The sequence below is a fragment of the Aedes albopictus genome, chromosome 3, assembly GCF_035046485.1.
Source record: "Aedes albopictus strain Foshan chromosome 3, AalbF5, whole genome shotgun sequence".
Classification (NCBI taxonomy): domain Eukaryota; kingdom Metazoa; phylum Arthropoda; class Insecta; order Diptera; family Culicidae; genus Aedes; species Aedes albopictus.
This window is the reverse complement of record NC_085138.1, coordinates 243,537,656-243,553,392: the sequence shown is the minus strand read 5'-3', so window position 1 is coordinate 243,553,392 and position 15,737 is coordinate 243,537,656. Positions and strand designations below refer to the sequence as shown.

The following is a 15,737-nucleotide window of genomic DNA, read 5'->3' as shown; positions in this document are numbered from 1 at the left end:
CTGAATATATTCGAGATAATAAGTAAAAGATACATGCTTCTACTAATTTGCAACTAGCGCCGTCTACTGGCAGAATCCTGAACCAATCAGCTAATCAACTGAAACGCCTTAATAAACCAAACAACATTGCCGAAGAAACCAACTTTCTAAGTAATCAGAGTTCTGAGATATATGGAATATACTAATTAATTTATCGTCAGCGCTACCTAGTGGTGGAATTTTAAATAAAACGGCCCATCACCAGTAAAACCTTGGCTGGCCTAACAACTTTGCCAAGTATACCGAATATTTAAGTAATCATGGTGCTAAGATGTACGGTATGGAAATTTCGCCAGTGCTACGTCTTGCTGTCTGTGATATCTGTCATACCAGAGACAAACAGACGTAACACTGATGAAATGTTTATACCAAATATCTCATCATCCTGATTACTTAGAGAGTTGGTGTCTTGGGCAATATTATTTGGCTGGTCAAGAACTAACAAATGATGAGCCGTTTGATTCAAAATTCCACCACAAGGCAGCGCTAGTGAGCAAACAAATATTATATTCCATATATCTCGGGACTCAGATCACTTAGAAAGTTGATGTCTTCGGCGATGTTGTTAGGTTGGTTACAGCCGCTCAGTTGATTAGCTGATTGGTTCAAGGTTCTCTCAGTAGGCGGCGCTAATTACGAATTAATTGAAGCATGCAACTTTTATTTATTATTTCAAATATATTCAGCAAGCTGTAACTTTTTCAATAATGCACCAAATATTCTCAAATTTTTCCTGCCAGTTGCACAACTAGTAAGCTATAAACGGTACAAATTTGGGCTCCATTGGATAACTTTACATAAAATTGGAGCAACTCTAATAAAGTAGTTCATATTTGAGTGTTCTTCGTTTAATTGCTATATCTCTGGATCAAGGGGACCGAATGAAATGCGACATTGCACAATTATGACTAATACATAACTCTTTGAAAAACCTTTGACTTGACTTAGACACGTTCAAAGAAAACAAACTTACAGCTTGTTGATTACTTCACGGAAAAATATCAATCATTTGAATGATTTAGCAAATGTGTAACTAGCGCCGCCTAGTGGACCATTAACTGTAAGCCCTTGACTCACTTAACAACGTTGTCGAAGACACCAACTTTCTAAGTGGTGAGAGTCCTGAGATATATGAAATTTAAAATTTGCCGTTTATTGGTGGAATTTCTAATTAAACGATCCATCACCATCCATCATGGCATCGCAAATAAAATTATTAGAAAGCAGATTTTTGAATCAGTTTAACCAGACGAACCACCCTAACATAACAATAATAGGGAATAGGGTCAACAATTGAAAATAAACTTTCTAAAACACAATATGTGTCTAAAAACTTAAAGCTGAAGCTTAAACAGTTTTGTCTTCGCAAATACGGCTCTGGACCCATTGTGCAGTGTGGCAGGCTGTATCACTTTCATCACCAAGCCACGTTTGTGTTTATCATGATGGCGTTCAGCCTCTTGTCTATTCATGTGCAGTTATAGCCGTGCTGGTTAGAGCGCAGGATACCGTGTATCACTATGATAGTGTCTCAGTTCGATTCCCGCCGCCGCCCGTATTACTTTTTAAACATGTATTGGTATTTGATGCCGCCGCTGCTGCCATGATCAGTCTAAAAATAGAACAAATAATGAGAAACCAGTGCGACAGAGCACACGCACACATGCGAAATTTTCCTTTTCCAGGTTCTAGGAAGCCAATACAATTTTTGGTATACTGCCACCTACCAATTTTTGTATTTGCAAGGCCCTAATACAATATTTGTATATGTTTCATACCCAAATGTATTAGAATCTGCCAATCTCAGGTTGCGTGTATAATAAAAAGTGGAGCTACTGGAGCAGATCTTCATTTACTCCTTATCACGGGGCAAGTGAGACCTATTCGGATTTTTTTTCACAAATGGCTTAATATAGTTGCTGCATATATGTAAGGTGGCATAAATTATAAATATCTTATACGAATAACTTAGTTAAGCGATTTATGTTGGAAAAGTTTTGTGGTATCGTGCATAAATAACGTAGCACATATAATAACGAACCACTGAGTAAAAAATTAACTCTAGCAGCTCGTGTAAAATAAAATGATTTTATTTATACACAAAGCGCCATAAAGTTAAATACCGAAAAATTTCCAAACTTGCTTTTCATATTACGTAGTTGATGAATCTCGCCAAAAGATTTTTCTGCATTTACAGATGTTATGTTTTCCCTTACATAATTTTACGATCATTCAATAAAGATTAAATCGTGAACTTTGAATAAGTCGTTTTTATTTTTTTTTTCATACTTTATGGCCGGTTCCTTAACATTCATAAAACTCATTATGCAGCGCAAAACGAAAAAAATAATAGAATTTGCTTAGACGAAAATTTGAAAAATAGATGGTTTAAAAAAATATGTTCTACCCAAGACTTAACCATTTTTAACAATAGCTTTATCATTAGAGTAGAAGTAATTAAATATAATCCAATGATTGATTACTTCAAGCGCCGATTTTTACTTCTTTTTTGTGTAAATTTCGACTTAGGCTGAGGAAAGCGAGATCAAACTATGAAATTGTGTTTGTTTACTCTCATAGGTCTCACTTGCCCCATATGCTGGAATGCACTGGGGCAAGTGAGAGCAGTTAACTTAAGGTAATAAATGAAAATAAATTACAGATTTTCCGCTTAGAATAATTTGCAAGCACTCCAAATATTATCCTGAAACCGAAAATGTTTTACTTTATTTGCTATTATATTTTTTAACGACGAATGTAGTAGAGTACGTTAATCTCACATAGTAAATTGAAAATAACAATTGAACAACAATAACATATATGGTCTCTTTATGGTGGGAACAATAACAATTTTTGAATTCATAAATTTAATGTTTAGTATCACCTAGCGGCAACAATTTGGAATTCTTCAATCCTATATTCAACACCTTCTTTGTTTTGTTTTCATTCAAACATCAAACTCATTCCAATTATCCTCCTTCCCCACAAAATTTACCCGAATAACTCGAAGTTAGCTTGAATGTGTAGTTTGAAACGACAAAATTATGAGGATTTAGACTATACTCAGACATGTCTGGACCACCCTAACATACACTGTTAAACAAAAATAGTTAACAATCTTACATGTCAAGCAAATATTGAGTATGCATTGCCATTTATAATTAAATGGAATAATAACATGTACTACATGTATGAGAAATAGAACGCGCATACATGTAGGGAATCGCGCCACTTGGGCGGTGGCTTCTATATTCGTCTGTTTTCTACTATAACTCAGTCAAATTTGAATCAATTGACACAACTTTTGGAATGTGGTGAGATAGGTATAGTATCTACCCGTGTACAACATTTCAAGTCAATTGATTCAAAATTGACTGAGTTATAGTGGAAAACAGACGAATATAGAAGCCACCGCCCAAGTGGCGCGATACCCTATACAATACAAAGGCAAAATAACCACGAATCTGCCTTCTGATTTTTTGTGTGTAGCAAATCAGTAATTTATTCCGTACCCCTCGCCAATGACTGTATCCCACTAACTACAATCACGCGAGTTTGACGTCTGATAAGCGGAACGCTCGCTTTCTTATCTTTCACCATTATCCATTTACCCGCCAGTATCGTCGCACAGACTCTATGAGCGCCACACTCTAGCCTGGTGAATCATAGTTCTGGTGAAATTGGTTGGTTTGAAAAGTTTACAAAAAATGGCCTACAAATCCTCAAAAACGGTTACATCCTACTCTAGTCAGAAAACTACACGAAGTATTGAAACCACGAAGATTGTTTCCAAAACACAAACATCATCATCGGGTTTGGTAAGTTCGTATAGACCCACAGCGACTGCGGACAGAGCAACCAGCTCAGCGGCATCGTCGGTAAATAAAACGTATCAGCCTGTGTACGATCAGACACGCCGGCTAGCTGAGAGTGGTATTTCAACCAGGAACAGTCCAGCGTATAGTTCCCTTCGAGGAGTGCCTACAACATCATTCAGCCAAAATGCTCTATCAAAAGCGGGAGGAAATCTTTTCTACTCATTCGGAAACTCTAAGGACAACAATCGGTCCACGTCATTGGTAAATAATGAGCGAACCGGAGAAGTTCCTGTTCCTACTTGGAAGAGTTCCACTACTGTTGCTCCTACTAGTGCTCCCGTCGTTGGTACATCCCGTCAATTCCGAAGCGCAAGCGTTCCTGTACTTTCAAGGTCAGTACCCAAAGTATATCAACAAAGAGTTGAGCACTATAACGCTACGTGTGCCTGTATTATAAAACACACTAAACAAAGCAATTTTTCTTGGAACAGTCGTTATCTTTCGGAGCTACGACCGCGCAAAATACATAATCGATTTTGTTTTGGGATTACATATATCGATTGCAGAATAAAATGTTTGACTTTGAAGTTATGGAAGTTAGCAAAGTAAATCTAATGAAAATGTCATTGTAAAATATTAATGTCGCGAAATCAATGTTCAAATCTTTATTACATATTGCATTAAAGCATCTTTGCGTAATTGTGTTCTTCTATTACAGATCCACCAATTCTACACTTGAGAAGTATGATCTTCGGAAACCCGCTTACGTTGTGATATTCCACCATTTGTTCAAAAATGATAAAGCATTGTTCCGGAAGGGTAGTGAACATGATCTCAAATTGATAAAAGACTTTTTCAAAAAGTACAATGCGAAGATTTCCGATATTTGCGAGGATTTTTCCGTGGCGAAGGTGAAGAAAAAGATGAGCGAAGGTATTATGATATTTGGTATAAAAAAAAAACAGCTCATCATTTTCCCTGTCTAATTTCTAGTGCGCACAAAAAATCTTTCCAACTACTCATGCCTGATCGTTGTCATAATGAGCCATGGAGGATTGAACGATAAGATTCAAACAGTAGACGGATTTTATCAACTGGATAATGCCGTAGTTGAACCAACGCTGATGAACGATACACTGAAGGGCAAGCCAAGGCTCTTTTTCGTACAAGCCTGCAAGGGTGACGCAGTGATGGAAGCTGACGTTACTCAAACAGCCACTAACAAGTTCGACATTTTAAAATGCTTCAGCACTTATGAAGGTAAGTTGCATTGATTTTGGGTTTGGCTGTGGTTTACAGTTTTTATACTTCAACTGTAGGTACACTATCATATAGGAATTCGATGACCGGTAGCACCTTCATTCAAACATTGTTTGAACTTATAAGGCAACATTCGGATAAAGAAATCATCGACATTATGCGACTGATGCGAAACGAGTTTGACAAAAACAAGTAAAAGAAAAATATAAAAAAGTAAAAGTGATTTTCTAGGCTCTAATGTTTTATAATTTTCAGAGTGGGTCAAGCTCCTACAGAAACATCTACACTAACAAAGCAGTTCTTTTTCGATGATCTCAAGAAATCGTAATGGAAATAATGTTGGCAAAAATAAACAAACATGAAGTTCCTGCTTGTCGGAAGAAATATTACAGCATACTACCGTGCTGATTGTTTGAAAATTCACTACCACCACTACTACTATTGAAACACTACTACTGCTACCAGCACTCCAACATCACACAAAATGCCACATTACCTTGTTGCCATGAATGTTGAAATAAAAGTTTCCATAAACAATTCGCAAGTTTTCATCATTCATTGAAATACATCATCACCTACGTCCTTTCTGAGATCAGCTGAAAGCAGGATCACGTTTTTCAAAGCTTCATCTTCGATAAGGTGTAGGATATTTTCAGGTTGACCATTTCCATTACAATTCTGTGTGTTGCAGTTATATGTTGTAGTAGCCTGAGATACAACGACGAGAAAAGTTAACTTATGAGTTGGCGAACAAAATCCAAAATGCAAGGTGGGGTAAAATGGGTAAATCATTCCTGAATGTAATTTTATCATCACTAGGTGAACGATGTCAAGATTTGTTTACATAAAACATCCTTCTAGATACCAGGCAAACAATCCAAATAAAATCTTTTTTTTTTAAACACGGACACGCGGTTTCCCAAAAAACATTGACAACTTCCGGTTTTTCTTGTCGGCAATAAAGGTTTTCTGGTGATTTTATTATCAGCCAAGTACTTCCAAGGAGATTGAGAAACAAACACATGAAGGCGCAAGGTTGTTGATGGCTACGCTATCCATTTTAGGGGTCATGTCGACCATCGTTACGGAAGCGCCCGCAAAGAGATAGTGAAGGTCGCACACGCCCCAGCACACAAAAACCCCTGTGGATGGGATGTTTGGAGAACCGGATCACTACATTACGGACCGAGATTGGTCGATAAACACAGTACAAGCAGGGGAATCGATCAACGAGGTTAGTTCGTTATGTTGCTAATATTATGAAGCCCGCAGAACTCCGAGATCTCACAGAAATCAATATTACGGAGAACCTTGACACCCATGTACAGCGGTTGAGTTCTCTTGCGAAACTATTGCGGCGTTATAGATAATGTTTGAAGCGGAGAGAACAAAACCGGATGTTCAACATTAACGAAAGAGAGTTCTACAACTGCATCCGAAACGACAAGCCTGATTATGAACAGGGCCTTCCGGAGATTGGCGACGTGACACAGTTTGAAATCACCATGGACGTCCACTCGCCCTGGGGTGTTGACGTCCGAACGCCTCGGCCAGCTCACCTTCCTCAGGGTCGGCTTTAGACCCGGGAGAACTGAGCAATCCTACACTTACCTCTGCGTATCGAGCGAACAATGAAAGGCCACCAGAGTAATGGGATTTGGATTACTCTCTTGCTTCTGTGGAATGTAAAAGTATAAAGTTGAGTAAGAAAAATAGATTTTATTCTACGGTAGGGGATCGTGGGGAAAAACACTGCTTCGGCTATTCGTTGGGGCCCTTGTCGTAGCTTACACGTTGGGAGGGGAGAGAGAGAGTTGAGCTGCCTACCTTGCTGAGCACGCGGTCATGGGACCAGGGGTGCGACGTCGGCGCCGCGACGCCGGTTTGGACAACTTCGGCTGGTCGTTCGGGGCCGACTGTCTCCGATCGGGCTTGGGTGAAGGACTTGGTTCACAGGAAGCCGCCGCGGGCCGGCGGGCAGAAACTTTGGTCGGCTGGGAACACGCCGCCGCGTACCGGCGGGCACAATCTTCAGGCGACCGAATGGGCCAAAAACTTGGAACTCGCCCCAAGGTGGGTTTACACTGGAGCACTGGTGGAGCGCGATTCTAGAAACCGTTATCGGTAGGTTTCGGAATCGGTGCCGTCGGGTATTGAAAATCCGGGGGTCACACCAGGAAGCAACGTCGCGTGTACCGGAGCGTCCCATTGAGCAATCGCGTAGGATGACGGATTTACACTATCTTGACGAAGTATAATCCGGACCTCACCTTCGAGAAAAACTTCGCTCGGCTTGAAACCACTACGCACTCAACTTTTTTTGGCTGCAAAAATCAGGTCATCATAGGGAATCGCGCTACTTGGGCGGTGGCTTCTATATTCGTCTGTTTTCCACTATAACTCAGTCAAATTTGAACCAATTGACACAACTTTTGGAATGTGGTGAGATAGGTATAGTATGTACCCGTGTACAACATTTCAAGTCAATTGGTTCAAAATTGACTGAGTTATAGTGGCAAACAGACGAATATAGAAGCCACCGCCCAAGTGGCGCGATACCCTAGATGCAGTCACTGTGGGTTAAGCCACTGAAAAGCAGAGGTACCTGAGCATGGCGAACATCGACTGCAAAAAGCCGTGCGACTCAATACCGCACTCGTACCTTCTTAAGGTACTGCAGTTAGGTGGGTCGGAAGTGCTTTCACATAACCTCAGGAGTCCCGCAAGGTTCCATCCTGGGTCCGGTATTATGGAATGTCATGTACGACGAGGTGTTGAGGTTAGAGTTAGAGGTGGGCAAAACGGCTCACTTCAGTGATCGGATCCGAACCGGATCCATCACATTAGTGAACCAGACCTTTGAGCAGATCAGCGGCTCATTTATGGAATGAATGACCAAGCTTCACCGAACTAAATGGGGTTGCTTGTTTCCAGTTTATTCTCTCAAGGGGACCCCACACGAGCATCAATACTTCATCAATATCACTACTTCTTGACAAAATTCCCATCAAACCTTTAGCTTAATCGAAAGATTATTTTCCATTAATACATAGGGGTAACCACGAGCTTGACGAAAATTCCAACAAAAAGTATCGATATTAATGAAGTATTGATGCTCGTGTGGGGCCCGCTTCACACACATCAAGCGGCACTCATTCTCTTGATCTTCCCGACCCGCATTATCACTCTCCCAGCGCCAGCACCACACAACCTACTGGATACTGCTGAAGAACCGAACGAAAGAAGTGATAATGTGTGAGTTCGTGTTCGAGTTCGGGTTGTTCGGATCAGATCTTTCCGGACTGCCGGTACTGCTCTCCCGCTTGAGCTGAGAGCGATAGATCGTGTGCGTTGTTTTGCGGCTGCATGGCCAGGGGGAGGGAACTGGACCAACGCTGCTGTTGGTTGTGTGTGCTTGGCGCGTTTCGTAGAGCTGCTGTGTTTTGGAAATGACCCAGAGCAAAACAAAGAGAACCTATCGGTTCTTTTAGGCTCTTTCTCACAGAATCATGTAAACTGGTGACCCGGTTCTCTCTGTAAAAGATCCACGGTTCACCCACTCACTTTACTGATACGATTCTTTTGAACGGATCCGGATCTGATTGCCCATCTCTAGAGTACCCAGTGGGAGTGGTGATTGTCGGATTTGCCGACGATATTACGCTCGAGGTCTACGGTGAAACGATCGAGGAGGTAAAGTTGACTACTAACCACTCGATCAAGGTTGTGGAGGCGTGGATGCGGTCCAGGAAACTGGAGCTGGCTCACCACAAGACAGAGGTGACGGTTGTTAACAACATGCAATCGGCGCAGCAGACGGAGATCAGTGTAGGAGAGTGCACTATCATGTCTAAGCGCTCTGTCAAACACTTGGGCGTGATGATCGACGACAAGCTTACCTTCGGTAGCCACGTCGATTGTGCCTGTAAAAGAGCCTCCACAGCTATTGCGGCACTGTCCCGGATGATGTCCAATAGCTCTGCGGTGTACGCCAGTAAGCGCAAGCTTCTGACTAGTGTTGCTACGTCCATACTTAGGTATGGCGGCCCGGCGTGGGGCACCGCGTTAAGTACTGAATGCTACCGACGGAAGCTGGAAAGTACTTACAGGCTTATGTACCTGCGGGTTGCGAGCGCGTACCGTACCGTGTCACACGATGCTTCTTAGCTCATACCGGTGCCCTGCGGTCGAGATCGACCTTTACAGCGATTAAGTGGCCGCGGAGAGGAAGTCCCGGTAGCGGTACTGTCGTGGCGTCGGTCTACTGGGTTGGATCCGAGCCCGCGGTTGGAAAGGGGTCCCCGGCAAGGGTCGGGGTAGGTGAGACCCTGCTGTCTGCAACCTACGGATGCATCTGATAGGGCCTGAAGGGTAGTGATACCCTTCCTTTGCGGGCAGGTCAGATCGGGTCGCATGTGGGCATCAGTTCTTGATGTCCGCTCAGCAGTAGGGCGCGGGCGGGGTTGCCCTGCCCGCCTTCCGAGGACAAAGGGAGTGGTGAGGACCACTCGGAAAACTGGCTAAGCGCCAGCATGTTACCGTGATGGACTCTCCAGGGCGAGTCATCGATGTTCGTTGCTGCTAGGCTACGCAGCTAACCTTGAGGATGCGATATGCCCCTCTCTGAAGCAATACCTTCTTGGTGGTTCCGGATAGACGTAGGGTTTGGCGACCATAGGAATGTGTTTAGTGGGTCGAGGAGAGAGTAGTCCTGGCTATTGTAGTAGAAGACGGCCTCAGCCCCATACTATCCTAACCTTCCTGTTAGGGTGTCTGTTTGCAGATTATCCCCCTATGGTTTAGAAGAAAAAAAAAGGTACTGCAGTTGTAAAAGGTAGACAGGAACGTCATCAGGCTGATGCAACACGCGATGGGGATGCGGAGCACGTCCCTAAGAATTACTGACGGACAGCTGTGTGGCGGATCAGAACTCTCAGCATCAGGAGGGGGTATTTCAAGGTGATACCTTTAGCCCGCTTGGTTCTACCTTGAGATGAACCCTCTCAGCAGAACACTCAACCAATGCAACTATGGCTATACCGACTGAAAAGTGGGGAGAGAAGTACAAGAATAACCCACACCTTCTTTATGGACGGCATGAACCCGTTTGCGGAATCAATACATAGGCAGCACCAACTGTTGCAGCTTGTGACGGTGTTCAGCAACGACATCCAGATGGAGTTTGGAATTGACAAATGCCGGTCAGTCCATCTTCGCCGGCGTCAAGTAGTGGACGCCAACTATTTTCGCGTCAACGAACAGGAGAAGATTCGGGATATGGTTGAAGGCGAAACGTACAAATACCTTGGCTCCTGAAACTGAGAGGTATTCGCCACACAGCGATCAAGAAGGAACTGCAGGACAAGTTCTTGCATCGTGTCAACTGTGCTCTGAGATGCTTTCTGTCAGCCGGCAACAAGGTGAAGGCGATCAATATGTTTGCTGTGCCCTTGTTGACCTACAGCTTTGTGGGTGGTAAAGTGGACCAAGACTGACCTCGAGGCGTTAGAACGAGCAGTACGTGGCGTTCACCAAGCACCGCATGCGCCATCCAAAGTCGTCCATCAAAAGAGTCACCCTGTCACGCGCAGTTGCAGGCATATTCCGTGGAAAGCAAGAACCGTCTTGAAATGTACCGCACTGTATAGTGAAGCTGACCACGGTTATAGCGCCCTGTATCTGGTGCAGGACGATTACCAGCTGAACTGCGACATCGAGACCGTTGACGAGATGAGTGTAGCGTGGAAGCAGAAGGAGTTGCATGGGACACACCCCCATCAGCTGGAGCTTGAGCACATCGATAAGGCGGCGTCGAATATATGGCTGATGCGAGGTGACCTCTTATCGGATACAGAAGGTTTAATGGTAGTCATCTAGTTCCGGGTTTGCGACGAAGAACTATCAGCGGTACATATTGTACAAGTTTTCGGGGCCCGTGGCGCAGTGGTCCACACGTTCGCTTCTTATCCCAGCCCCGGCACTTGCAATTTTTCGTCAGTTGCTCTTTCCCCCGAGAGCAACTGACACCTGACCCTCTTCGGAGCATATTGCTCTAACGGACCCGGAATTTGGATATCGGCGAACCGCAACCCATAATGGACGACCCCCAATTGGACTGGAAAAGAAACAGCAGCCACACATCAGCATCGTCGTGCTCATTATTCTACCTTGGACAGGATAGAAAAGTTGAAGCAGACAAGACACCAGTTCGATATAGTTGAATTAGAATAGAATACATGTAGGCGCTTTACAAAGTGTAAGTGCAGCGTCCAATTGGAATCGCTCACGTAGTGCCCTAGTGGACAAAAGAGCTGTAAATTAGGTTAAGTGATTAAGAATTTAAAAAAAATATTGTACGAAGGTGTGCAAGCCCAAGCAACACACATGTTCTATATTAGTTACGACAGCGCATGTTTTGGTTGTATATAAGTTTATTTTACGTTATTTCAACACAAGGTTGGAATTACGTAAAATTAACTTCTATACAACCAAAACTTGCACTGTCGTAACTCTTATATAACATGTGTGTTGCTTGGGAAACCACTGTAGGAGGTTCAATTCAGTAAAGGAAACGATCGAGCATGTCGTTGCAGGCTGTTTAGGCCTACCTCGATCGTCATAACGAAGTTGCCAAGAAGTGCACCAAAAACTTGCACCAAACTTGCACAACTTGGTCGACAGCTTTATATCCTACTACAGGTACCAGCCGGACCCGGTTCTGGAAAATAGTTGCATAAAGCGGTACTACTTGGATCGCGAGATCATTGTGGACGTCTTCATTCGTGCCAACCGGCCCGACATTGTGGTTTACGTCAAAAGGATGAAGCGGGTAATCCTTATCGACATCGCTGTACCGTTAGACCATACCCAGACAACCAGTAATCGTATAAGATGTTGCATAAGATGATAAAGTGGAGGCAATATGCATGCATGCCTCCATTTAGGCGCATGTAAAATGTACGCATATAGCCTCCACTGTATCATCTTATGCAACATCTTATACGATGACTGGTTCACTGGGTAATGTCCAATCAACGTTCTTCGGCAAAATAACCAAGTACCACGACCTAGCGGAGAAGTTGAAGCAGATGTGGCACCTGGAGTACGTCCAAAGAGTCGCGGTTGTCCTCTCGGCAACCGGAGTTGTCCCTAAATCTCTCCTAAGGTCTCTAGACGAGCTGGAATTGAAGAAGGACCTGAACAGCATCCTGAAAGCGGTGATACCTGTGGCATAGTTAGGCGGTTCTTGAATCATCACAACTGACATCCGAAGCAGACTCATTAGGATATAAGCAAACCGGCTAATGAGATCCACATAGCCTAATCCCCTTTCCGATTTCCCGGGGTAGGCGAAAGTTTTCAGCAATTTTTGCTGAGAAGTGCCAAAACTCTATCATAATAATAGTCACAGTCACCAACAACTTCGACGTTCTGAAATGTCTCAGCACTTATAAAATTACTCTTTTAGTCAAGGTTTTAATTTTTTGTAGTACTTTATTCTTTCATAAAATGGAAAACATGTCGTAGATTTTCCCGGTTTTCTTCTAATGTTACATTCATTTCGATTTACATAGTGCACCTGCAGCGAGCCCTTAAAAATAAAATCCATAATTACAGAAAAAAAAATGTAATCCACCAAGTCGTCCAAGAATCACAAGTAAACATCAATCAAAAAGCTACTCCAGCACAAACTGTGCAAGCTAATAAACTAAAGAGGCACACCGCACCGCACCGTATAGTATTACAAATTGACGATACGACACCGCACCGCCCGAACCACCGGACCACGGATCGTGGGGACCACCCTTCGCCCGGTAGTGTAATCCGCTAATCCACTTACCTACTTGTCCATCTCTCGGTCGTCGGATCGTCACAGATTGAAACATATTCGTCGACTCAGCAGCATCAGCAAGCAGTAAGCAGTAGCTTGAGCATCGTGTATTTAGAGGGGGGTACATGTGCACCTACGAGTCAACAACCCATTCCCGTTCCGTTCGGTTTGGGTACAAGTGGGATAGGGGGATTTGGTGTGAAATGCTCTATTGGGGAGAAGATTAGAATAACTAGCCACAGAAGTCCAATGTCGCGACTGTTCGTGTGACTAACATCTAGTTTGCCACGACCTTACAGCGTCAGTAGCGGTCCTAGAAGTGTCAATTAAATTTGTTTACCAAAACATAAAATCCTCTACAAGCTGGACACTTTTGAACATTCAATTATTACAGTTCAAGTAATTAATTTAATTAAATAAGAAATGTGACTACAGCGCCATTGGAGTTCTAGTGTATTTCTATTGGGAGAAGCGATGCACCGAAACATGGTTTCACGAGGGGTACAGAGTGAAAAGGAAAAGGAAAGAACGCAACACGGGCGGTAATGCTGCAGCAAGGAACACGGCAGAACGTGAAATGAAACAAACAGAAGCGGGAACAGCAGACCCGTCTCTTTCGGGGGGAAAACCACCACTTACAAGAAGCGAAGTGAGAAGAAATGGAACTGCTGTGCCGATCCCATAAAACATGGAAGTTCTACCAGAAGCTCAACTCATCCCACAAAGACTTCGTACCGCGAGCCGAGATATGCAGGGGCCTTTTGACGGACGGACGTGAGATGATCGAAAGGTGGAAGCAGCACTTCGATGCTGCGAATAGCGTAGATATCGTAGACATGGGGGACCACGACAACGGAGGGAACGACTCACTACACCAATGCAGCAGAGGACAGAAATGAGCCAAATCTCACACTGAGAGAGTTTAAGGATGCCATTCACCAGCTCAAAATCAACAAAGCAGCTGGAAAGGATGGTATCGCAGCTGAACTCATCAAAATGGGCCCAGAAAAGTTGCCCCCCTGCCTGCACCAGTTGATAGTCAAGATCGGGGAAATCAAACGGCAAAAGGTTATTGCAACCATAACAAATTGCAAATGCTCCATAGAAAATAGACAAATGATCCATAAGTATTATCAAACTGCACCATAGAAAATATGAATTGCTCCATGAAAAATTGAAAATCCTCCATAGATAGCATATTCTCATAATTTAATTCGACTGCTTTACATTGCATTGCTTTAGTGGTGCAAATGTTTAAAGTTATGGAGCATTTTCAATTTTTTATGGAGTAAATAGTATTTTATGTGGTGCAGTTTGATAATACTTATGGAGCATTTGTCTATTTTCTATGGTGCATTTTCAATTTTTTATGGTGCAATTTAATTTTTCTATGGAGCAATATTCAATTTTCTATGGGTACAGTTTTAATTTTTTATGGAGCATTTGCATTTTTCTATGGAGCATTTGTATTTTATCATGGAGCATTTCAGTATTATTTATTGGTGCAAAATTTCACTTTTAATGAGAAAATTTTATGTTTTACCGGTACATTTTTTATAAAGTATGGAACGTTTTCAATTATTTATGGGTAATATTGCACATTTTCATGGAACATATGTTCATTCTTTATGGAGCGCTTTTTGATTTTCTATGGAGCGTTTCCATTTGTTTATGGGTGCAATAAATAGGCTGCCGAAATCAAACAGCTACCGAAGGAATAGGAAGAAAAGGTATAATCTGCCAAATCCATGAGAAAGGCGACCCTTTGAATGAGAAGTCACAAACAATGTCTGACATGATGCCTGACCTTTCCGTAGAGAAAAACATCCCACCCCGAGCTCCCCCTCGGCTACTGCTCATCCGCAGTCTGTTTTCGCGCGACAATTGTATTTAATTTATCTCAGTCGACAATCGGCACAGGTCACAAGCTGGCGTACATTAAGAGCAACATGCACGTCTTTCGGAGGCTCATTGTGGTGTTGGTCCTGACCACGGTGGGATTACCGTTGTTCGCAGTTAAGATCGAAGCCACCGGTCGGACGACAAATCTGGAAGACCTCATTTCGGGACGACAGTCGCAGCTTTCGTCGCCGTTCGGGAATGACACAACAGTACGTTCGGATCCAGTGGAACCGGAAGTGGTGTCCGCCAAAATAGTGAAACGTGATACCGCTAATGGCTACTCGAGTAAGAGGCTGGATGGAATTCGGGTGGTTTTGTTTGTGAACAACTTTTCAACCTTGTAGGTACAACGTTTTGGGGTTGGTTGACTGGTCGAAACAACCCTGATCCGTGCATGATGGCCTCGGTGGGCGGTGTCGTCGGTGGAGGCGCTTTGACGGGAGCTTTCGTAGGGGCCGGAATTGGCAGTATATTCACCGGACCTGGCACTGTCATCGGAGCTGTTGTCGGTGGAGTGGCAGGGCTGTTCGGAGGAGTCAGCATCGGTCACCGGGCTGGTGCTGCCGTGTGTGATACATCTTGTGGTGATCTAGATCAAAGAGTGCAATGCTATAGTTAGTAATAAAGAGTGATATTCATCGATCTCTAAGTTTCATTGATAGATGCAAACATATCTAATCATAAAGCTGTGAATGTGTTGATCGTCCACCGGATATTGTTCAATCTAGTAAAAACACTCGAAGACAAACTGCTCATATCGTTTCTGACATCAAAAGCACCGACCCACTGCAATCATATGTTGATGAATGGTGCCGCAACCGTTCTCTAGCTTAGAGAATTGCTTTTGCACACAGTTCTGCTCCCTAGCTGCATCGTAGAAGTAAAGA

At 43.3% G+C, this 15,737-nt stretch overlaps 2 protein-coding genes across 2 annotated transcripts; both read left to right on the top strand.

Annotated features, from left to right (window-relative positions):
* Positions 1–3,630: 3,630 nt before the first annotated feature.
* Positions 3,631–5,654, top strand: LOC109412613 (caspase-3). The gene is made up of 5 exons (XM_019686235.3): positions 3,631–4,249; positions 4,576–4,790; positions 4,851–5,117; positions 5,177–5,309; positions 5,373–5,654. The coding sequence occupies exons 1-5, from the start codon at positions 3,747–3,749 to the stop codon at positions 5,443–5,445; spliced, it is 1,191 nt and encodes a 396-aa protein (XP_019541780.2). The 5' UTR covers positions 3,631–3,746; the 3' UTR covers positions 5,446–5,654.
* Positions 5,655–14,824: 9,170 nt separating this feature from the next.
* On the top strand, positions 14,825–15,486 carry LOC109401538 (uncharacterized). The gene is made up of 2 exons (XM_019674109.3): positions 14,825–15,135; positions 15,195–15,486. Exons 1-2 carry the CDS (start codon positions 14,898–14,900, stop codon positions 15,467–15,469), a joined length of 513 nt encoding a protein of 170 aa, XP_019529654.3. The 5' UTR covers positions 14,825–14,897; the 3' UTR covers positions 15,470–15,486.
* The last annotated feature ends 251 nt before the right edge of the window (positions 15,487–15,737 follow it).

What these genes read in the sequence shown, in the direction of transcription:
- LOC109412613 (XM_019686235.3), top strand. Translation starts at nt 3,747, where the DNA reads ATGGCCTACAAATCCTCAAAAACGGTTACATCCTACTCTAGTCAGAAA. An exon ending in AGCGTTCCTGTACTTTCAAG is followed by an intron (nt 4,250 to 4,575) that starts GTCAGTACCCAA and finishes CTTCTATTACAG; the next exon opens with ATCCACCAATTCTACACTTG. An exon ending in ATGCTTCAGCACTTATGAAG is followed by an intron (nt 5,118 to 5,176) that starts GTAAGTTGCATT and finishes CTTCAACTGTAG; the next exon opens with GTACACTATCATATAGGAAT.
- LOC109401538 (XM_019674109.3), top strand. Translation starts at nt 14,898, where the DNA reads ATGCACGTCTTTCGGAGGCTCATTGTGGTGTTGGTCCTGACCACGGTG. An exon ending in TACCGCTAATGGCTACTCGA is followed by an intron (nt 15,136 to 15,194) that starts GTAAGAGGCTGG and finishes TCAACCTTGTAG; the next exon opens with GTACAACGTTTTGGGGTTGG.